Here is a 22,746-nt window from a genome sequence, read left to right as displayed (position 1 = left end):
AGCTCAGTTTCCTCGGCAATTCAAAACCATATCAGCTTCTGACAGATTCTCTTTAAACTGTGTCATTCTCTGCTGCCCCTGAATACATGAAAGGAGACATGGTGTGTATATGGGAAAGGGCAGTAGTGGGGTGGAAGGTACCTAATGGTGTCATATTTCAAGCTAGCATCTAATGCTCACTGGGTTATCTTGACATTTAATAAAGTGCAGTGAGCATTTCAAATGGATATGGTTATGGCTAAATGAACACTGACCATTAAAGAGCATCTCTTCTGCCCAACCCTCAGGATTTATGTCTGCTCCTACTGGAGGAGTAACTTACAGTACTGAGCACAGGTTAAAACTTGCACCTTGCTTGTATGACAATGCTGCACCAAGTAGCAATATGTAACTGTACTCCCCTACATGCTTTCATAGTTAGCTATATATCAATACCACATCTATAACCTGTATAGCCATGTGTGTATTTTATATGGATGCTTACCTGTGTAATTAATTACTTGTACACATCCTTACAAAATATGAAGAGCTTTAAAATATGTAATAAATTTTTCTGTTCTTGAGAGATTTCAAATTCCCAAACATTTCAGTTATTCTTTTATAAGAGTGAGTCTCTTTTATCTGTATTTTAAATGCCCAAGGGCCATACTCCATTTAGCTTAATGGTCATGTTATATACTGAAGGGTTGTTATGGAGACTGTTCTGAAGTATTCCTAGAAATTTCAGGGTATAATTAGTGGTGGATGCTACAACACAACTATCAAGTTATCTCCATGGAAACAACCAGAAAACCTATACTTTTTTGGTTGCAACAAGTGATCTGCATCAACACTGCTTTTTATAGACCTTTAAGATACTATTAAGGGCTCACTGATTGCCTTGTTTGTTAGTTAAGTTCAGCTTAGATATACAGGGTAAAATTCTCTCTTTGATCCACGTGTCTAGCTCCCATTGATTTCAACAGAAGTTACTTATGTGCCACCACGGATGGAATATATTCCATACAAAGTAGATTGATGACATTAACCTTATGATTAGTAAGACTGAGGATGATATACCGTACATGTTAGAGATGGAAGAAGTTAACTTTTAAAAAAATCTTCCTATTTTCCCAGTAATCCCTTCTTCCACTTGGCTCTTCTCTGAAGCCTTGAGAGCATGGAAACTCACTCTCTAACTGAAAGTTAGACACAGCTCACAGCTATGCCACTCAAGGCACTGGGCAGAAGAGGGATACAAGATTCTCTCTCTCCCCCTGGTGCCAGGCACACCACTACACAGTTCTTCCAGAGCAGGGAGTGAGGTTGGGAGCAAGATTCTTATACTTTGCACCGAAGCCGTGGCTAAAGATAATATACAGTACAGATAAATCTCCAGTCAGAGTTTATTCTGTTCTTGTATAAGCAATTTGATAAGTTCCAAACCAAGGAAGGAAGGCGTCTGTCATCCAAGAGCTACTCTTACATTAGTTTGAGTATACCTGTGCACCGAGAGGAAAATATATTTTAATCTCTAACACTGACTGGTCACGTGCACTATAACACAACATTATTTTGTATAGAAGCTTTTACACAAGTGATCACACAGGGCCAGTTTGTGAACCCTTTAGGCCCACTGGTGAGAAATTTGTTACATCAGTGGTTCTACTGACTTCACTAGGAGTGACCCATGTGCATCCATTACCTTTGAAAGGGCTTCTCCTGTGAGTAACTACATATCAGCAGGAATAAGGGGTTCACAATCTGACCCATAATATTTTAGTGTTAATTCAGATATAGAGCTAAACAACAACTAATAGCACAGCAAGAGGAAAATTAAGAGGCACAGGAGTGAGAGAGAGACATTTTAGAGGAGGTTCAAAGACAGTGAAATGTTGATAAGGCAGAGAGAGTCGGAAATCTTTGTCTTGCTTTCCTTGGTGCTTTAGCTGCTGTTTCAGATGGCTGGAACTCCAGCAGAGAATGGCTTTGGACATTAGATTGTGTGAAGAAACGGAGAGGCCGCCAGCAGAGCTAGATTTTGGACTTCATGAAGCTCATGGCCATGCTCCCCCCCCCCCCCCCAGGTCTGGGAGAATCTTGGCTTTCTTTTTAAAAAAAAGAACAAAGTGCAGTTCTGGCCCCTTCCTGTTTGTTAGGGTGACTATATTTCCCAAAGGGAAAATGGGACCCTGCGCAGAGCTGGCCCAAGCCCTCCCTGCCCACCCAGAGCTGGCCCAAGCCGTTTGCCCGAGCCCTGCCTGTCCCCCACCCAAGCTCTGCCATCCCCCCCACCCGCCCCTCTGCAGGGCTGGCATCGCCACTCACCCCCTCACATGTGCCTCCTCACCACACCCCACTTTTTTGACAAAAGTGGGCATCTGTCCCCTTTGCTCTTGTCAACTGATCAAGTCAGAAAGACAAGTTGGACAAATGCCCAATTTTGCCAAAAAAGTCAGGATGCCCAGGACAGGGCTTAAAAAAGGGACGGTCCCAGCCAAAACGGGATGTATAGTCATCCTACTGTTTGTAGATAGCCTTCAAATGTAAACAGATATAATCCATTTTCATGAATCTGTGCTACACTTCCTCAGCGGGAGTCTGTGAGGACATAAAACACACGTACAAAGCGAAATTATTCAGTTTGGGGTGCATCCTAAAGAACCACCTCACTAACCCAGCTTTAGGCTGGCTCTGTGCATAGTGCTAGGATCACACCAGGCTGGAATCAGTTATATTTGAGGTGAGGAAAGCAAGATATTGTTCCAGAAGCCCCCACAAAAGTACTAAAGCCATGTCTGGCAGCCAGTATTAGCCAGAAGAGGGATTGGGGAGGGGCGCAGAAAGAGACAAGGCCCATGAGGTAACCTGTGGCAAATATATCCAGCGATAATGAATAAGGAGCTAGTGCAGCTGTCTGATGACAGGGGTGATAGGATTGTGCTTTTTTTGTGTGTGAAATAGCTAATAGCATCAGTCTGCATATGCTGCAGCCTGTAGAGTTGGGATCTGGGGAGACCACAGAGAAGGCAGTTCCAATCTTCAAATCAGATTACAGTAACTCTTTGCAGTCAGTCAGAGTACAAAAATAGCCTGTAGAAAAGCCAATGCAGTTTGACTTCAATTAGATTATATTCATTTTTTTATCCTTGGGAGGAAGGAGAAAGATTTGGATGCTTCCTTTTCTATTCCCCATCCTCCTCTTCGCAATAGACTAATTCAGTAGGGACCTGCTGGGTACAGGCCAAACATACAACAGTTCACCAAAATATTAATGGAATAGCTGTATATAATCTGACATATGCTTACATTCCCATAAACTTCAGAGCATTGATCAAATATAGCGCTGAGAAGCAATTACATTATTCCTCCTAACTCAACAATTTAAACTGCGGCTGTTGCCTAATTCCTAGAGACCCCAACATGTTTAATCTCTCAATACAGATTAGCAGCCATAATCTAAATAAACCTCACTGGCAGCACTATTAGAGCTCATTAGAGTTCTCACCAGATGTTTCAGTTTGTGTATACTAAGGACTCTGGTTTTTCATTCCAATATATGACCCATGGTACTAACATATTTTGTGAATTAAAACATGCAGTCTCAACATATCTTCAAATTCTTGTTCTTCTGGGGGTAAGTCAATACAAAGCAGAGACAAAGGATGCTCTCTTTGTTCATCTTAAAGGTAGTTTTTGTTTTATGGACACTTCTCAGTGTTTCTCACATGTCTATACAGCGATGACTAATACACACAGTATTTGCTTTTAAACTGAATGTGCAGAGTGCATTTATTAGTCTGAATATCACAGAGTGTACATGCAGACTGATCCTGAGATACTCAGCAATGCGTCAACGCCAGAACTGTCAACAGTTGTTACAGTGTAGTTGTAGCCATGTTGGTCCCAGGATAGTAGAGAGACAAGGTGAGTGAAGTAATATATTTTATTAGACTGACTTCTGGACCAGACCTGAAGAAGAGCTCTGTGTTCCTCAAAAGCTTGTCTCTTTCACCAGCGGAAGGTGATCCAATAACAGATATTACCTCACCCACCTTGTCTGTCAAACAGTTGTTCCAGACCAAAGAACCTGAAAAACTCCTGTGGTGACTAAGTTGCTGCAGACAGTCAAAGTATTTTAAAAAACAAGTTATGCCCCTAATCCAGTTTTAAACTGAATGAAAATAAATAGACAAGGAGACCAGATATGTAGATTACATAAAGAATGTCTCACTGTATCTGTAAAGCAGGATTCTTTAGGGATCATTGATGGTATACTGGTGCATTAATGTTTAAGAAGAAATGAAGTGATGGCCACTATCACAGTATCAGTTCACCAGTCACATAGGTACAAAGCATCCAAATGGAAAACATTCTTGATTCTCTGAACCTCCCTCGAGGCCTGGGCTACTGAGGACTACAGCACTCTCCTTTCTTGGCTAATTCTCAAGACAAACACATTCTGGCCTCAACTGCTGCTTCTTTCCAACTGCTGGTGAAAACTCCAGTCAGTCTGAGAGTTTAAGAGGATGACTTGGGGCACAACTCAGTCCAAGAAAAATGCTCGTGTGGGAATATAATGCTGCTGTTGTTGAGATCCAGTGGGGGGGAGGGGAAAACTTACAACCATGGCCACATCTTCCTCATTTTGTGTGTCTAGTTTTAAATAGTTTCTATTATTTCCTATTTACATTAACTTTCTTCCCCTTTCTCTGTCATTTTTAAAATAATATTAAAAGTGTGGCTAAAATACATTTTACAATGTTAGGTAAGGCTAATCTGAATTTGCCGCTATGGTATCTTGTGCTGTGATCCATTCAATCCTCACATGCTGTCCAAGGTTGGACGACCTCCAAAGGACATCTAGCTGCCGCGGAAAGTGGTGTTGGTGATTCGGTAGGTCTCTCTCTTCCGAATGAGTCGATAGTTAAACCAATGCCCTGCTCAGTGTTGGATGGCAATATGATGCAATAGGAGCCATCCTTCAGATGAAGCATCAAACCCAGAGTCCTAAGCACTTGTGGTCACGATATATTCTATGACAATTTTCTAAGACTTGGTGTATTAACTCCACTGGTCTGGCCAAATTCCACCCCTCGCCCCCCACAGAACTATTGGTATAAAATAGTCTTCTCTGCTGCCTCTCCCAAAACTGTTGAGTAATATTTCTATATTTTATTAAGCAGCTACTGAGTTGCACCCTAGAGGTGGCTGCAATTCAGCAGTGGTCTGTATGTATTCCTTACATACCTCAGAAGAGTATTGTGAAGCTTAATACAATGCTTGTAATGTGCTTTGAGACTCTTGGATGAAAGGCATTACAGAAATGCAAAGTACCACTTGTATCATTATGAACTGGAGCTAGACATACCACATGTACCTGGTACCTGCGTCCCCTTTATACTCAAGACAAGGCATATAAATGACTATTGAGCAACAGTGTAGACATTGCAATAAAGGTTACAAAAAGGTAAGAAAACTAATTTTCTCCTTTAAATAGTTATTTGGTGTTGGATAAAAGAACTTTAATGCAAACGAACCTAACCTTTATGGGCTGATTCCAAGAAAACAAAAGTTGAGTAAATGACCATGGACGTTTAGGGCTATGTCTTTAGCCAGTTTAAGTTGGTGAAACTCCATTGACAATGGCATGACCATATTTTGTGAAGGCTATATCTAGAGCTGGCTCGGAACAAAGCCCCCAAATCTAAACATCTCTGAACTTTGGGAAAGCTTTGATCCAGATAAAAGAGTTTGAGGCTCTGAACCATTTCAGATGGGGAAGGCCCAAGTCTGCTTTACAATACATCTCCCACTACTTCTCGTCCTCCTGTCTTTTGATACTTCATAAACACTACACATAGAACCTCTTCTCCTTACGCACATCATCAGCTAACAGAGTTAGTTATTCCCATGTAGAATGCACCTCTGCCGAGTACATAATATTTTAATAGCAAGCTTTAAATCAATTGACTTGCTACCAAAGAACAAGAAGGTTAAGGCACTGAAACCTCCACAGCCAGACTCTTCTAGGAGAAATTCAAGCCAACAAGAAATGCCATGGGACTAGCAGAGTTTCACTGAGACAGACTTCAGAAATACTTAATACAAAAACAGTGACACTCCTTTCCTGCAGCCGCCAGAACGAAGACTGGGGAGTCATTTTACTGCAACTTGTAAACAAATGTATTATACAAATCCATTAAAAAAGCATTTTCATTCATTTTAGTGTGAAAAACTTGAGGACAAACTGCTCAGGGGAGTTGAGGCTTCAGGGTATCAACACATGGTAATGATTAAGCTGGGTAATTTACATATAGGAAAGGGGAGTCAAACCAGCCCTTCTGACTTTATATACTGTGGATAGTTTAACAGTTAAGCCATTAGCTACTCAGTGCAAGTATCACCCATTTCAGGTTGCCATCGGGTAACACTGGACCAAATTCTGCCCACATAGAAGCCAAAAGGAGTTGTGACATTGGCTTCTATGGGTCCAGATTTTGGCTTTGTGGTTCTGAAAAGCAGTGCTTCTGGGAAGGAAGAGGCAAGAAGGGAAATAATTGCTGGCAGACACTGATGTGATTCTCAGCAGCAGTATCTCACAAAAAATACCACCTGTGGAAAATATCTAACTGCAGTGCTTGGAGCCAGTAGGTCAGATTCTCAGTTGGTATGGCCCATTATTTTGGGGGTAGCCACAGGTGACTGATATGGGCTGCCTCAACTCTGCTATGTGTAGGGTATGAAATAGACAGATACATCTTGCGTCTAATTAGAATGGCTGGGGGGAAGGACAGGGATATGGAGGTTCAACTAGCTCACAGTTTACTCACTGGAGATACAGATCCTCCAAGTTCAGCTGATGGTCTCTCTCTTACCTTTGCAAGGAAACTCCAGGCTGCATATTGCCATGAGGATGTGATGCTTTTTAGCTTCACTGTGTGCAACATCAGAAAGAATCCCAACAGTCCACTGTAAAGGATTGAAAAAGCTTCCATTAATAAAGAGAATTCTCTTAGCTTCTATTAGCCAGAATCTTACAAGTTTCTTGATATCTCTTTTCCTATTACAAAACTAAACAAACGTCCCACAGGTAGTGTTGTTCAAGAACTGGAGTTGCTGATTTGGTAGACAAAGAACTTATTTTATGTCCAAGAGACCCTATTTTTTTTCCAGTCAGGGGCTGCAGTATAAGTAAGAACATTTGATGACCTCATGCTTGGTCTTTAATGGGTACCAAAATGCACCAACATAATCCATGCTTTACAGGTGACTGGAAATGTGAAGTCAAATTCTGATGTTTCAATGGCTCTCATTCAAATCATTCAAGGTTTCAATGGGAGCCAGACATACAATTGGCCCATATTCTCACTCAGTCCAACTTCTGTGATCGCTTGAGCTGCAACAATCACTGGAAAGTTTCACTTTCTAGTATTGCCATGTTGCTTAACCTTCCTAAAGACACAAACTTCAAATTAAAATGTCAAATGTATCTTCAGTTATGGTGGATAAAGAATAAATTAATAAATGTGTAGTGTTAGGGAATAAGACATCCTGATGCTCTTAAGTGAATTCACAGAGCCATTGAGGGTTAACTAGTGATGGGGAAAAGGAAGAGATTCAAAGAAATGCTTCAAAAATACGTATGCAACACATTGTGGCATGGCTAGTTCAATGGACCAGGGGCATAAAGGGTTGCAAGACATCATCACTAGCAGCATGGGAGACTGTGATGGGGTAATGAGGCTGAGAAGGGGCCAATTAACCAGACAGGTCACAGCTGAGGGGAATTAGGTGGCCTAAGTAATCCCCTGAATGATGATGGAGCCCAGCTGAGAAGAGACAGGCAGGGCTCATATAAAGCCAAGAAGCTAGCAACAGAAAGGGCTGCAGTCCCCCCCAAGGCAACACATGGGGAGGCATGTGGGGTCAAGTGCCCCACAGATTTCTTGGGGTGCCTCTGGTGGGGACACCCAGCAGCAAGGAGGCAGCACTCTCCCTGTGTCCCTAAAGCCTGGGGAGGGGCTTGCTCTGCAGACCATCCGCTGAGGTGTCTCTGGGGGTTGTGAGGGGGGAAGTCAGAGCCAACAGTGGGCCCCCAGCAGCAGGAAAAGCAAAGCAGCCCCATGTGATGGGGGAGGAGCTCAGCCAGCTGCCTGGCTGCTTCCTCCCTCCCTGAGCTGCCCAGGTACACACAGTGCTGCTGTCAGGTGAAGTGCTGCCTCTTCACTGTTGGACATCCATCCCAGAGGCATCAATCTGTGGGGAGAGCATGTGACCCCACACTGCTGCCCCCTGCTCTGGCTGCAGCCCAAATCACCCCCCATCCCCAATTCTGCCCCCAACTCCATTTTCAGCTCAAGCTCTGCTGCTGAGGAAGCCTTGGCTGTGCAGTACTGGGGGGAGGGGGCAGCCCAGGCAGATTCCATTAACGGGGAGGAGGCATAACTGGAAGAGGTTGAGCACCACTACTCTATGCTGAAAGATTTTAACGTTCTCTCAGGAACACTCCTCTGCACCAACAAAGGGAAGTATAGCTATGTGCAATGAGAAGCCCAGGAACATTTCTTCTTAAGTCATCTCTTAAAAACAAATCTTGAGGTAGATAAAATGCCCATTAGGATAAATGGCAGATATATTGCTGACATTCTGCTTTTAGGCCAGGGATCATGTGCCTTATTGTGCAGTTTAATACTCCTCTCCCGCTTACTAAGACATCACTTGTATCGACTAGTTCTCATTGCTCTTTGTTCACTTATGTGTTCTCTTACCCACAATGCAGTCAAAACTGAACTGCTTTCAAATAAATACAGCCCCACTGTGTATTGGTAAAAACTATCCAGCTTACTTTTATGATACATCTTCTGGGGTCCTTGGCAAGTCCTTCCTGACCCCCCCCAAACACACACACTTTTTAAAAGGCTGATGTTAGCTCATGGAGGAGTGGTGAAATAGTTAACAATGGTGACATCTAAAGTATCATCATGGGCACCTCAGTGAAAGAAATGGGGCAGTTTACACCTCACAACTATTGTTTCAGGCACTCTGCATGCTCAAGCTGACATTGCTACATTGTTTATACTTACTTTGCATTTGTGAAGGTTTTCTTCAGAACCATAACAGCTAGAGACTTAGGCCTGGTCTACACTGCGCACCTTACAACCGTGCAGCTGTGCTGCTACAGCCGTAGCATTGCAAGCCGCTCTCTGTCGCCGGGAGAGAGCTGTCCCAGAGACAAAATAAGGCATGTCTACACTTGCCATTTAAAGTGGGAAAAGTCCCTTTTTTGCACAAAAACCATGGGAGCATCTACACTTGCCAATGACTTGAGAGGCATACAGCTCTTACTGGTGAGGCTCTTGCAGTGATGTGCAAGTGAAGACAGGTTCTTTCTGTTTACACAGCTTTTAGCCTCTGGAGGATATCCCACAGTGCCTAGGTGACCACTCCGGCCAGCAGCTCTGATGCCAGATAAACAGACATCCACCCCTTCCCCTGTAAAGTTGGGGGAACTTTGAAACTCCCCTTCCTGTTTTCTTGGCAAGTGCTCACTTATCTGGCCAGGTAACAATGCCTGTTCCACAGAGCAAACAATCCCCTCCTTGGAGCAATGCTGAGCTACTGGAGCTGATCAGTGTTTGGGGAGAGGAGGCTGTGCAGGGACCCAGGATGCCCCACGATCACCCCTCACCCCCTTCCCACAAGACCCATCTTAAAAATGGAGAGAGCTGCTCTAGAGCACTGCTCTCATTGGCGATGGAAGTGCTGCTAATGTAAACACTCTGATGCCTGAGGAAGTAAATGAGTACACAAACCAGAGCTTTACTTTCACCAGTTCCCTATCACTGGTGAAACTTATAGCGCAAAAACTCTGCAAGTGTGGACATACCCGCAAACCACCCCCAATGAGGGGCGGTAGCTTCGTGGTTGGGAGAGAGTCTCCCACTGACAAAGTGCTATCCACGCCGGCACTTTTTGTTGTTAAAAATTTTGTTGTTCAAGGAGGGGCTTCATTTCCCTGAGCAACAAAAGTTTTAATGACAAAAGTACAGGGTAGACATAGCCTTACTTTTCAAAACAATGAAAGTGAGAACTCAGAGCAATTGAGAGGTCTGCCCATATACCCCAACTGTGGTGCAAGCTTCACCTTTTGGAAAACACGGATGTAAAGTACTATTTAACACAGGGTAGGGAGAGGAGAGCCTAGAACACTGGTGACAAAAATCTGAGGCCCCTAGTGAGTGAGAAGATCTCTGGTCTAGTTGCATCTCTAGAGTCTGAAACTGAGTCTTGTCTACTGGAGGAGTGACCACGTAGCTGTTGTGGAATAACTATGTTGACACTATATCCTGGGGTAAAAGTGACTTGATTACAAAATAATTTCTTCACTGACAAAGAGAAGTAATTATTGTGCAATAAAGTCACTTTTATTTCAGAACCAAGCATCCACACAGGGGAGTTAGTCCAGAAGAGATCATTACACACATATTTTATCTCTCTCTCTCATATATATGAGTTGTAGCATCAGGACCGTGATCATTTTTCACATTATATCAACCCTTTCAATGGGTAAATAAGATCAAGTTAAGAAAATAAGAAAAGTCCCAAGAAACACTACAACTATTTTAGAACCATTTAGCATGAAAGTTGAAATTCAACTTAAAAATATTAACGGATCTAGTGGACAAAGAACAGAAGATTAAGAGAAGGCTGCAAGTTTCAGCAGAGTAAGGAGAAATAGAATAAATAATGTAATTCTCACAGGATAACATTAGTAGGCTGTTAACTGTTGCTACTCAAAATTGTTACAGCCTTCCCCCTTTACACGACTAACCCATTCTGCCAAGTAACAAGATGTACAGGCAAATAAATCCATGCACACTAATATAATGCTGAAGACTAATGCCTTGTAATCACCACAAAAAGCAAGTTTTACAAGGCCTACTCCAATTTGGGAAGCGTTTGAGAGATGCTAAGATAACACTTGGCCCTGCCACTAGTGCAGCGGACTGGACTAGGTGACCTCTCAAGGTCCCTTCCAGTCCTACGATACTATGCTTTCTATCAAAGCTTTGCTATGGTATGTAAAACTATTTTAATGGCAGCTGGGAACCCTCATGGCCACACTGCACCTATCCGTACCCCTTCCCCCCGATGAAACAACCCCTGGTAAATTTGAATCTCAGGCCCTCAATGGCATTTCAGAGGAAGTCAATGCTCTGCGGCTTTACTGGCTTGTGCCAAGAGAGACTATTGTATCTAACTCAGGTTTTACTAGCGTTTAACTGAGAGTCAAGGTTGGAAGTTGACAGAACCAATTATTCTAAAAGCATTCACACACCCCAGTATGGAGAGGTTACCTGGCACAGCAGCTGCTGTGAAATCTGTAGAAGTACAGAAATGGAAAGTCCAAGGCACTGAAGAGATCACCTGAGGAACAAAGTAATGCACTCAGTGGAAAACTGGCAAAAATACCCATAGTTACAAACAACTGGGGAACAGCAATTAAATAGTCATTACAGTATTAGTTTAACATTCCTTTACAGCTGCCTGGCTCTTTAAATTACTAAGATTTCCACATTTATAATGTTTTAAATGATTCATTCCTGACTTTCTCAGTTCTAGCTGGTTCCTGCCTTCTGTTCGAAAAGGGGGAAAGGGTTGTAGAAAATGTAAAAGTATTCTTGGCTAATATGTTTCTAATGGCACATAAATGATTGTGTTGACACTGCAGTTTCCAATGACCAGGCATGCACCACATTCGCTACTTTTACTGGAGGGCCCCCAGGGGTGAATTTGTTTCCACTGAAGTCAGTTAATTCTTTTAGTTCCATGCTGTGCAACAGGAAACATTTACATGTATTGGCTGCTTCCCTCTCTGGAATTTGAACTCTGTCACAAACAGCAAGTCAGGAGGTTTAAAAACATTCTTCCAAATATGAGCAGAGTAGGGCTGGTGAATATTTTGCATTTCCAGGAAGTCTGACCCATAAAGCTCTCAGGAGTACCTAGTGTCTGAAGTTCTCTCACCTCCAAGCTCTACAAATTCTCAAAGTGTTTCCCTTCAATTTTTAAAATGTCTGCCTATTTCACTGGGCATTTCTCTTTCATAATTCCTGATGGGAGGAAACAGCAGGCACAGTGGCTTTATAAAGCACCAAAAGCTCCCACTAGCTGAAGAGCAGTACCTGTTCATTTCTTAAATACTTTTTCCTTTGTATTTTTGACTGGTTGAATCTTCTGTATAAAGAAATATGGACAGGTTCCACCACCACTGCTTTGACTAGTAAACCACGAATTTGCCAGGAACTGGGAATGGGCGACGGGGGATGGATCACTTCATGATTACCTGTTCTGTTCATTGCCTCTGGTCACTGTCAAAAAACAGGATACTGGGCTAGATGGACCTTTGGTCTGACCCAGTATTGCCATTCTTATGTTCCCTGTTCTAACATACCTCACCTCCCTGAATTATTACTTATTGTTGGCCCTTTGGCCACAGGGAAGGACTAAATTCTACCTTGGGCTGTGATGGAGGGGAGAAGTGAATAGTGAAAAAAAGAGATCCCCTTACTCCATGTGAAAGCAGCAGAGTAAGACCTCTATTTAGCATTGAGAAGAGCATGAGGAAGGAAACCCAGCGTCCAGGCTGGCTGGTAGGCCTTGGTCTCAAGGGAGCAGTCTACCAGCTAATCCTTGGGACTAGCCCCCAGTCAGCTAAAATGCAGGCTATAGTCTGCAGTATCTGTTAGGCTCCCATGCTGCTCCTTTGCAAAGGACAGGTAAGGTCCATATGACAGTCTATTAAGTGCTACTAAATATCAGTGCATGGATATCACAATGATAGGCTCCTTTCCCCTCTCCTCTCTGAACGTTGTATCATGGCCTAGATGGTCCTGATCCTACTCCCAGTTAATTCAGTAGCAAACCTCCTAGTGGTGCAGGATTCAGCCCTGTGGGAGGGCCTGAGACAAGTTTACTACTGTTATTTTGTCATGGCCTTCGTGCAAGCAATTCCACGTGCTTTTCTTGTTGACTCCAAGATTTTGCACCAGGATGCAGAATCTGTTCTTAAACTGCAATACATTAAAAAAAAAAAAAACCACACACACACACAACCCATTAAAAAAAAACAAACACATTCTCTAGTCACTTTACCTGCTGGATGGGATGCAGAGGCCAAAAGCACCACACTAAAGAAAGAAAAGATAAATACTTTACTACAAATTGAATACAGGAGGGTAAACAAACTGCCCACAAATGGACAGTGCACATAACTGTTCATTAATGAGTAAAGTTCTCCCCTATGCAATGGGACAGCACAGGCCTCTGTATCACGTACGTCATCAAAATGAAGCTTAAGTGGGACTATAGCGCATAAGACTCCAGCTGGCTCTCTGTACAAGAGTGAATTTTGACCACGTGTGTGCAAACACATGATTTGTGGGTATGACTGTGGTAAATGCATGTGCAAATTAAGCATCCGGTTCCACATGTATGTTTGTGCAAGCACCGTGTACCCATATTTGTGAGCACTTAGATGAAAGGAACAAGTATTCATCTTACAATTAGAACATCTATAAAGAAAGAGCATGCTAGTGAAACTCCTGGCCTCAGCAGAACTAACTGCATTTAGTTTTCTTTTCTAAAGCTATTCACTGCTGAGTTCCAAACACACTCACAACACTGGAAGGGGAATTTAAAAGAATATTAATGCACATTTTCACGCATATATAAATTATAAAACCAATCAGGGCCAGGGCTTTTTTACCTGACTGACCATTAGTAGGCACTGCAGTTATGAAAGTGAAAAGACATGCTGAAGGCATCACAATTTCCCCCAATTAATTGCTACTGTCTCCTGCAGTCCTAGGGCAGATCTAGGATAGTTGCAAGGTACCAACCCAACCAGTAAAGCCATGGAGGCCTACACAATGAGAAGGAGTTGTGACTGCCAAAGACAGGGCCTGCAGCAGGGTCTTACTAGAGTTCAATGAAGCATGGAGCTTTTCTGGCTGGCGCAGGGCATTTGCTGATATTAAAGTCCCAAAGGGTGTGGAGGTGCGGGTCCTGGCTCTGAAACCAGTAGTGCAGCACACAAGGCAAAGGGGGAAATTACATGTTAAGCTTATGGTCAAGTGGCTTAGGCTTAACATTTTCTTCAAAGTACTTAAAATATATATTACCTGGTGGAAAATGTCCAGAGTCTAAATAGCTGTATTTTTAACAAACCACTGTTGTGCCACAAAGACGTTAAAAAGTCAACATTTCTAAATAGTTGGACACACAGTATGTAATTCTCTGCTGCTGCCTCCAAACTAGATACCCAGAAGGAGCTTCAGTTAAATAAACGCCAATTCCGCAGATTTACTGACATCATCAATTCTGCTGGTAAACATAGCAGAGGAGGTGAAGGCACGTTGCTTATTACTCAGTATGAAACACAACAAGGGAATGGAAGCACAAATAAACCTGCATCGACAGTGGCAAGAGCTACGGTCCCCGTTCTTGCTTTGTACATATTTTACTGATAAGATTATGGAGAGTAGGAAATGTGTATATGTTTGCCTGGGTAAGGAACTTCATCTGCAAGCAAGGGGAATTGATAACCCTTCAACATCCCAGGCTCAGATCCAAAGAAAACAAAAATCTTAGTGGGGCACGGGGCAGCCTAAGCCAGTGGGTTAAAACTGAAGTAAGCTGCACTGTATTTATGTTCTCAACTGGGCATCTTGTGGCACTGCCTGAATGACTCTGGGACTTCCGAAAAGACAATTTAGGACACTAGGCAAGGGAGAAGGAGTAGAAGCACTAGATCTGTGATTTTCCCAAACCCACTATATTTTATTATGGGCTGCACCTCGTAGTCTTTTCTGTCTGATTATGGGGCAGTTTTGTCAGCAAGAAAAGCAATTTATGCCTGCAAAGCTGCCTTTCATCATAGCAAAAAAATCCAGTGCAGCTTTTTGTGCTCATAAATGAGCAAGCCTAGCAACTCTTCCTAAAGCCACTTCTAATGTGGGTGTGTACTCTATAGGCTTTACACATATTTCTGTCAACACACTTGAATCAAAACCCGAAAACACCCCTCCCCTTCTATGTCCCAGGTTTCTCTTGGCCAGAGACTGCCAGTTGTCTGGCACTTCAGTTTCACAGACAAACATCCAATAGATTAAGAGCAACAAACTCAGCCTTTGCTCAGCCTATGGAATTGCCATCATTTCAGGTTTTTAAGCACATGTTAGACAAACATTTGTCAGGTAGGGGTGTATTTAATTCTTCCTTGTCGTGGGGGGGAGGAGGTGTGGACTAGATGACCTCTTGAGGTCCCTTCCAGCCCCACATTTTAGGATTCTGTGTAAGGAGTGGCACACAGCCAGCTCTCCACAGGCAAAAACTTGGAAAGGAATTGTGACTCATTGTTTCTAGGAGAAGCAATTAGTGCCACCACTTTCCAGGTGCACATTACTTTGCCCTCACACTGCACACACTGCCAGCTCTGCTAGTCACAACATGGGGTAGGGAGGAGGAGGACGGAACCAAAACTGCACCCCGTCCTTGCCCAATTGCTGTGGGGGAGAGTACCCAGCATGCATTGCCACCTCTTTGCCCACACCTCACCCACGCTCCAGCCAAGAGACAGGGAGCACTAGCATCAGCATGTGTGTGAGCAGGACTACTACTGGCGCTGTTAGGATAGGCCACAACCTGCCCTGCATGTATGTTTCATCCTATGCAAGAACTGCAGATAGCCCTCCAGAGATAGTGCTTCACTGTCACACTACGTGTCCCAGCACCTCACTGCTATCTCAGATCTGAAAAACTAGGGAAGTTCAAGAGTCTTTTCAAATCTGCAGTCTAAAATTATTTGCATCTTGCCTTGTGAACAATAGCAACAGAGGCAGACTGTGGCATTTTGCAGATTAATTCCCAGTGATTTATCGTCCATGTGCTGATTAAAATAACAAACCCACTTTAAGTCATGACAAAAATAGGCCCTGTAAGGACTGGGGATTATACAGCTACTGGAATTAGCTCTAAATTAGTTTTGCTAGTGAACAGAAGACTCAGCATTCCATACAATGTATATAGTATTTCCACCATTTTATCAAAGTAGATTCTTAAATAATTTAAACTGTATCTGTCACAGTCAACACACCACTCATTTCATGTGGAGGGTATGGCAGGGGGACAATGACCAAAGCCCAAACACACAATAAATGGGAAGGGAGTAACAAAGGAAGAGGAAGAGTGGCAAACATCTCTTTACTGGTTGAACCCTGATATGTCTCTCAGACCTCTCAAAGTGCTGATAAATTTGAAAGCAACAAGATGAGTTAAAGCCCATGGAGAGGTTGCTATGTCCTGCTGCTCTACTCTCGAGCAGCAAAATGCTCCCTGAAGAGAACAGGACAATAAGACAACCCAGTTATAAGGGAGGCCCTCAAAATGGTCAGCTAGAGCACCCGTCGTTGATATTGGAACCAAACGTCCCAGCTTTTAGAGACAAAAGGTTTCTATCTGGGCTATGTGGCTGATAAAGTTCACTTTTACCAGTCTGCAAATCTAATAGGCTTTTCTATAATCATTTTTAGAAACATCACATAAATGGTGGTCAACTTTCTAAGAAAGATACTTTAAGTGATGAGGTGTGAGAAATGCCGTATTTTCAAAATCCAGCAAATCCTTCTTCAGACCTATCTTTTTCTGGAAAGTCCACCTCCATGTTTCTAATGCCCACACTAAAGACAGTCTCCCAAAAAATTCATTCCAGATTTTAAACGAGAATCAGTGCATGCAGGGACAGGAGGCATTAAGATGTTTAGTTTGTTTCAGTTACACTCTTGGCAATACTAGATGGAGCAAATATTTGATCTTTTAAAAAAAGAACTTTATACTAATATATTAAATCCATCCAATAGCTTGGGGCAAAAATTTTAATATGCTCCATCCAGGCATCATCTACAGTAAAAGTGCAACTCTGTTTTCATAACCAGGCGGTAACACTTTCATCTGACCCTTTTACAGCAATCACTGTCAAGTTGTGTTCACACGGCAGCGTTTTCCTGCACAGTCAAATGTAAACCATCTGATCAGGGTTAGATAATATGAAGATACAGGCACCAGCAGCATCAGTATGCAGCAGAGGCTGCCCCTTTCCACACTGTTAATACGCAGCAGAGCTACAACTAGTCTAATAGTGTGAAATTTCCTGAAAAGTGCTCGAGTAGACAAGTCCAGTGAGAAGCACCACACATTCACAGAACCTGGCATCTCAGAAGACTGGGGCCTTATTTGGACTAGGATACAAGGTGTGTTGTTAGCTAACATATGCTAACACATTCTAGAAGTCTGGTGTAGACCAGGCAGTGTGTACAACATTCTAAGTTGGTCAAGCTTAAAAGGTAATAATTGGAGATATACCAATCTCCTAGAGCTGGAAGGGACCTTGAAAGGTCATTGAGTCCAGTCCCCTGCCTTCACTAGCAGGACCAATTTTTTGCCCCACATCCCTAAGTGGCCCCCTCAAGGATTGAACTCACAACCCTGGGTTTAGCAGGCCAATGCTCAAACCACTGAGCTATCCCTCCCCCAAGAAGGAATTAAGAAGCTTAATCTTAGGCTTCCTCACAGGCTTTAACTTGACCATCTTAACTAGGGTGACCACATTTCACTATGCTGAACACGGGACACCTGGTAAAATTACTTGTATTCAAGCGAGTTCAATGGCAATCAATCAGAACTATGCACTACAAACATTCAAATTAACGTCAAGCTGACTGAGGCCTTGGCTACACTTAAGAGTTGCAGCGCTGGTGGTGGCTTTATAGCACTGTAACTCACTCCCCGTCCGCACTGGCAAGGCATATACATCTCCCTGGCTACAGGGCTGCTTGTACTCCACCTCCCTGAGAGGAATAAAGAGTATAGTGCTGCTGCTGCTGCTGCGCTGGGGTGCCAGTGTAAACAGGGAATAATCTTAGTATGCTGTAACTGACCTCCGGAAGCTTCCCATAATGCTTTTAAATACAGATTACTCTCTTTGTTTTGTTGTGATGCCTCTCTTTATTTTGTTGTCAACTCCGAACTCCTGGAGCTGCTTATCTAAAAAAACAAACACAGCTACTGTTTGCTGTGACGGAGCAGAGGCAGGCGGGGGGCTCCCTTTGGAACGCCCACAGCTAGTGTTTGCTTGAGGAGAGAAGCAGCGCGGCAGGCGGAAGGGAGGAGAGGGTCTGTTTTGGGGAGCGGCTGCTTATCTGGTCTGTGAGGAAAAAAGCTGTTTGCTTTCAGTGAGTGAGAGAGGGGTGGAGGAGGGGGTCGGAACTTGCAAGGCAGCATGCTGACACAGTGTCGGCTCCAAAAATCCCCTCTCTCTCTCTCTCTCTCCCCGCCACGCTCCCTGTCACACTCCACCCCACTCCCCCCTTTTGAAAAGCACGTTGCAGCCACTTGAATGCTGGGATAGCTGCCCATAACGCACCGCTCCCGATGCTGCTAAACATGCTGCAAATGTGGCCACGACAGTGCGCTGGTAGCTGTCAGTGTGGACAGACTGCATCGCTTTCCCTACTCAGCTGTATGAAGACAGGTTTAACTCCCAGCGCTGTACAGCTGCAAGTGAAGCCATACTCTGAGCCCCTGTTAAAAAGAAATACTGCGTAGTTGGATTCTTTTTTTTTTTTAACCTTCTTATCTTTAAGGATTTAGGGTTCACACAGGGAGGGGTGGCACACACAGTCCCATACACCTCTCTCACACTGGGGGGGTAACCGACCAACCCCATCCTCCCTGCCCAGTGCTGTGTGCTGTCCATGCCTCACCGGAGCCCCAGGATGGACCTGCCTCTCCTAGTACCTGATCTTCCTGAGGCAACAGCGGGGGGGCGGGGAGAGGAGAATGGGACAGGACATGCAGGGTCACATGCCCCCCCCTCCCAGATTTCTTCCAGGGTTCACACCAGAAGATGGCCAGCAGCAGCCTTTCGGCACTGTGCAGGAGGGAAGGGATGGGAGTTGCTTCCAGCCACAGGGGATGCGGGGGAGGGAGGGATGACCTGGCCCATAACTTTGCAGAGCTCATCTCTTCCCCCATTCCGCCTCCCTCCGCCCCCGTGGCTGGAAGAAGCTTGTCCCTTCCTGCCTGCACATTGTCAAAAGGCAGCTAACCGACATAACCCAGCCACCTCCTGTCCCCTGGCTACAGCGTGGGCAGGAAGGGGTTAAGCCGTAAGGATGCATTGTGAACCCCACCAGAGAGGTGGCTCAGCAGGGGAGGGTGCCTAGGGGGCAGAGCAGCCCCGCACTCATTGGGGGCTGGACCTAGGGCAGAGGGTTTGGGGGGGGAGGGTGAAGAGGGTGCTAACCCCCTGCCCGGGGGGCTGCTGTGGAGCCTGCAGTGTCAGGGCATGGACAGGCTGGAAATCGCTCTCCCCCCCCACCCTGCCACTCCAGAGCTTAGCTGAGGGGCGGAGAGGCTGTCCTGTGCCAGCACTTTCCCGGGGCACCGGCCCAGCCAGAGGCAGTGGGGGAAGGAAGGAGCCTGCCAGCCAGGCTGCTGGTGAGCTGAGCACCCCGACCAGGGGCTGGTTCTCTGCACAGCGCTGGGAGCGGGACATGCCTCACTGGGGGGGGATATGGAGGAGCAGTGGGGCTGGGGAAATGGGGCAAAGTGGCAAAACAGGGAGAAGACAGTGAGAGGGGGAGCACAGAAAGGCCGATGGGTGGGCAGCAGAGGTGACATGTTACCTGCTGCCACTTGGCATGTGCCCACACTCACCAGCCACTGCAGCTCACAGCCAGCGCCAGCCGGAAATGGGACAGTGGGCGGGGTCCTGCTGGCCGAGAGCTGGCAGGCAGCGTGTCTGTGCTGATGGACCAGCAGGGGGAGCAGCCAGCCTCACACACTTCAGCTTGGCCCCGCCACCAGCCTTGTACTTCCACCCCCATCGTCAGCCACTGGACCCCTCTCACTCACCGCTAGTGGGCGGGTGGCTGGCAAGCAGGGCGGGGAGGGGGAAGGAGACAAAAACAGGCAAATTGTCCCGTATTTTCTAAGAAAAATTCGGGACACCCACAGGTGGGCTTAAATACGGGACTGCCCCTTAAGAAACGGGACATCTGATCACCCTAAGATTCTTAACATCTGTTAATGGCAGCTGTGCCCTAGGCTGACCATAACTGGCTAACACAGTTTTAAACAGCACTTAATTAAAATGTTCTAGTTAACACATTTAAAAACAAAAAACCCACTTTTCCCTGGTCTGAACAAGGCCTAATTGCCATGGAACTCAATGTCCCTTAAAAAAAAAAAAATCCCACAGAGTCAAATCAAAGACATGTCAGTTTCCAACCACCTGCCTCCCTTCTAATCAAAGAAATCAAACCAGCTGTTTTCTAGCATTTGCTTTGTGTCAGCAACTTCCAAGCACAGATGACCTGTAAAGCCCTGGATAATGAAAATCTTTGCAAGATGATGCTTATTAATATTCGCTGCTTTTGAGAAGCTGAAAAAACACCTTGTCCTGATTCACACATTTTCACCACCTCTAAAGAAAAGCTTTAAAACTGGGATGCCGGCCACAACTACAACATCCGATCTTACAGCTCCTTAGCTACAAATGCTCTCTTTTCCAACATACAAACAGTAAATGTCCAAAAGCACCAGGTTCAACCAAACAGTTTTATGCTATAAATTGCCCAAATCTTCCTCTCTTTTTTATATTTGATTTGGCTGAAAGTTCTCTGAGGGGTGGGGGGGAAGCTCTACCTAAACTATATGGCCATAGGAGAGGGAAAAAAAACCACATGTAAAGACTTTAAAACAAGCTTGGGAAAAGATGATAATTCTCAGGTTAAATGGAACCCCACATCTCTACTGGGCACAGCTTCAGTGGAATTTCACCCAATTTACACAGCAGAGAATCTGGCCCTAAATTTGCAAGCTATGTTGCAAAATGCAGATTTGGATCCAAGATCTGAATCTAAGGTTTGGGCCCATCTGTAGTTTTCAACTAAATGACAATGGAGATTCATAGTTCATGCATGTGCTAATTACAAGGAACAGGATTTTGTTGCTTGCTTTACTTTTCCACCTGATCATTAGACAATAGACCCATTTAGGATGTTCTAAGCAGAACCACTCAGTCAAGAATTAATAGATTATTTTTGTGCATAAACACCATATTTGCAGTTATGTGAATGAACCAGTGTTCAAAATTACAACAGGTGTCTGTCTCCTTTGTCAAAAATTTGCTTTTTACTTGAAAAACTTAAGAGAACAGATTGATTGCCTTAGGACATGAAACTGCATCATGCAAATAGATACTCACACTATCAGTGCATGCTGCACTGCCAGATTTTCTTTGGCACATAATGCAGGTTTTGTAATAGCCTACTCCAGCTCACCTTATTAATGCAAATTGGAAAGTTTTATCTGACTAAGGTGAAGAGGTCTGGACCCTGCTTTTTAAACTTTATGAACATAGAGTTACAAGGTAAAGGTAGTCAATTAACTGCCTTAGGTCTATCCCACTGATGAGTCTGTATAAGGCCGGCTCAGGCAGGCACACACCCACACAACACATTTTCATCTCCAGTCATTCTTTCATCTGGTTCTGCTCCTACTTCAAGTTCTTGATTTTATTTCCCTTTCAATGTCATCTTTCTCTAGCACCATCTAATAGTGTGCATGCCTGGTGCTCACCAGGAGTCAGAGAGACTCATAAGCAGATGAAGGCTGCCACAGTATTATTTCCCATCCCTCAATAACAAAGCAAAAGTAAAAATATGGACATACTTTGTGCCTGCTGTAGTAACATGAGGCCCTGAAACATAAACTCGTGTCAGAGGCCCAGTCTGAGGCCTGAAGCCTGAACCAAAGTACTTCCAGGCATTGCTAAGTAAAAGCTGGGCTGTAAGCCAGAGGCAGGCCCCACTCACAGAAGTTTGCAAGAAGAGGGCTGCTAGAAGCAGGTGCATCCACACATAAGTGCTAATAAGAGGAACTTGTGCCAAGATGGCATCAGAACACTCCACAGAGATAACGAGGAACAGGCAGGTGCATCTTAAAGACAGGGTCAAAAGGACAACATGATGGATAGATCTGTTTGAACCAACATGATCAAAGAGGGAGATAACACCCAATGAGGGGCTGTACCTCAATACATCAGTAGGGATGAGTAATTTGTCCTGTAACCGTATAAAAGTAGGTCCCAGAGTGCGCATCTTTGTCCAGCCTAGGGGGCAGTGGAGTGTCCCGCCACTGACTGAGCTATGTCCATTGCCAGGGGGCACATATTCATAGTATGTCCTGTAGAGTCTATAGGAAACTATTCCTGTGCTTTGTTTGACAATAAACCTGGCTAAGGTTCCTTCGTACCTTACTAGAGTCTGTGGTCTTTAGGGGTTCTCTCAGGGTTTGCTGTGTCATCTATCTGCGCAGAACTGGGGCAGCACACAGAGGGAACATGCACGCAGCCGACTTATCATCGAACAAGAGCAGAACACCACACTGGTAGCCACTGACAACGCTTGCCTCTAGATATCACTTGGTGTTTGGCACAGGCAGGCAAAAGGTGACTGGGGTCAGCATGGGTATGCACAGGCAAGCAGGGAGGTTTGATTACACGGCCCTACATGGCTTGCAAGTCCTTATCTGAAGTAAGAATCTAGAAACAGCCATGCTCACTGACTTCCCTTGGCTATGATTTGATATGCCCAGTTAATGCCAACAACTAGAGGTCTGAATTATCTGCCCCATATGTTG

The 22,746-nt window shown here is 44.4% G+C and overlaps 1 protein-coding gene across 15 annotated transcripts in view; it reads right to left on the bottom strand.

The window, feature by feature from the left end:
• Window positions 1–22,746, bottom strand: part of TMEM241 (transmembrane protein 241) — a 142,769-nt gene that overhangs the window by 83,498 nt on the left and 36,525 nt on the right. For 14 of the 15 annotated variants that reach the window (XM_045003310.1, XM_045003318.1, XM_045003316.1 and 11 more), the window contains 3 exons: window positions 13,138–13,172; window positions 11,340–11,409; window positions 6,858–6,951 (listed from right to left, as the gene is read on the bottom strand). In XM_045003310.1, the coding sequence (XP_044859245.1) occupies window positions 6,858–6,951; window positions 11,340–11,409; window positions 13,138–13,172 (199 nt within the window). Of the gene's footprint in view, window positions 1–1,434; window positions 1,482–6,857; window positions 6,952–11,339; window positions 11,410–13,137; window positions 13,173–22,746 lie in introns of those variants that run through there. The other variant, XM_045003321.1, reaches the window with a different exon arrangement.

Source organism: Mauremys mutica, chromosome 2 (assembly GCF_020497125.1).
Source record: "Mauremys mutica isolate MM-2020 ecotype Southern chromosome 2, ASM2049712v1, whole genome shotgun sequence".
Classification (NCBI taxonomy): Eukaryota; Metazoa; Chordata; order Testudines; family Geoemydidae; genus Mauremys; species Mauremys mutica.
Note: the sequence above shows the minus strand (reverse complement) of the source record. Positions and strands in the feature narration are given on the sequence as shown.